The sequence below is a fragment of the Plasmopara halstedii genome (assembly GCF_900000015.1).
Source record: "Plasmopara halstedii genome assembly, contig: Scaffold_555, whole genome shotgun sequence".
Lineage (NCBI taxonomy): Eukaryota > Oomycota > Peronosporomycetes > Peronosporales > Peronosporaceae > Plasmopara > Plasmopara halstedii.
The window spans coordinates 1,365,601-1,366,575 of NW_020187475.1; the positions used below are offsets into that span (position 1 = coordinate 1,365,601).

The window sequence follows — 975 nt, forward strand, 5'->3', positions numbered from 1 at the left end:
TTAATCGGGAAAACCTTGACCCCATATAGGCTGCTGCAACATGTCTATAGCTGTATTCTAAATCGAGCCCATCACCTACTTCGGAAACCCTTCAGAAATCTCCGAACTTGATCGACTTCATACTACATAGTTTTACAAATTTCATTTTTGCTGTTAACGTCTTCTCTGTTCGACGCGTCCGACTTATCACTGTTCCATTTTAGCTTTTTGTATCTAATTATATTCGCCCTGTCCATCAGAGAATTTAGAAATGAGACTGGCAAAGTTTATATGTGCACTTTGCAAATTTATTTTTTTGTCCCAATACGCAACCAACACACTGAGCTTTTTCATACGAAACTGCCAAACAGCAAATATGTTAACCCGTGCGATGACGCATGCGCTCAACCAGATATGCGATCAAGCCAAAGTACGAGTTGCAGTCGAGTTTGTTGTCGTGCGGCGATTCTGGTGATGCAGCTATAATGTATTTACGCGAACTTCATCGGCACAAAATAGCATTACATATAGGGCCTATCCAATTTTTCACGTGAGATAGACCTTACCTGTCATCATGGCACGCATTTGTGAAAACTAGTCTTATCGTGCAGCAATTATCAAATTTTCGATAAATAAAGTCAATAATCGCACACAGCAGAACCTGACATTCTGCTTCATCTTTAACACTAATAGCTAAGCTTCTAGCGGTGCCACCTTTAGCAGCCTGAAATTTAATAAACGCTTCAATCGCTCGTAAGAACTTGGATTGCTGCATTCAGACACAAATGGGCTTTCAGAATATCTTGATTTATGTGACTGCATGGCGGCATGCTGAAATCGTGCCAGAAGAGCAACGTATATCTGATCTTGCCTGTTTTTTATAGGGAGCCAAGCTAACCATTCTCTTCAATACGTACGTGTATGCGCCGATCAGCCGTGCTCTATTTGACTGAAGAGACATAGTAGTTGATTTTTTGGCAGAAAAAAGAAAGTTTA

At 40.5% G+C, this 975-nt stretch overlaps 1 protein-coding gene across 1 annotated transcript; it reads right to left on the minus strand.

The window, feature by feature from the left end:
- Nucleotides 1-358: 358 nt before the first annotated feature.
- Nucleotides 359-754, minus strand: PHALS_11799 (uncharacterized protein; the record flags this gene model as incomplete). Its single annotated transcript, XM_024727224.1, has 2 exons — nt 359-479; nt 546-754. The coding sequence occupies 2 exons, from the start codon at nt 752-754 to the stop codon at nt 359-361; spliced, it is 330 nt and encodes a 109-aa protein (XP_024577823.1).
- Between the last annotated feature and the right edge of the window lie 221 nt (nt 755-975).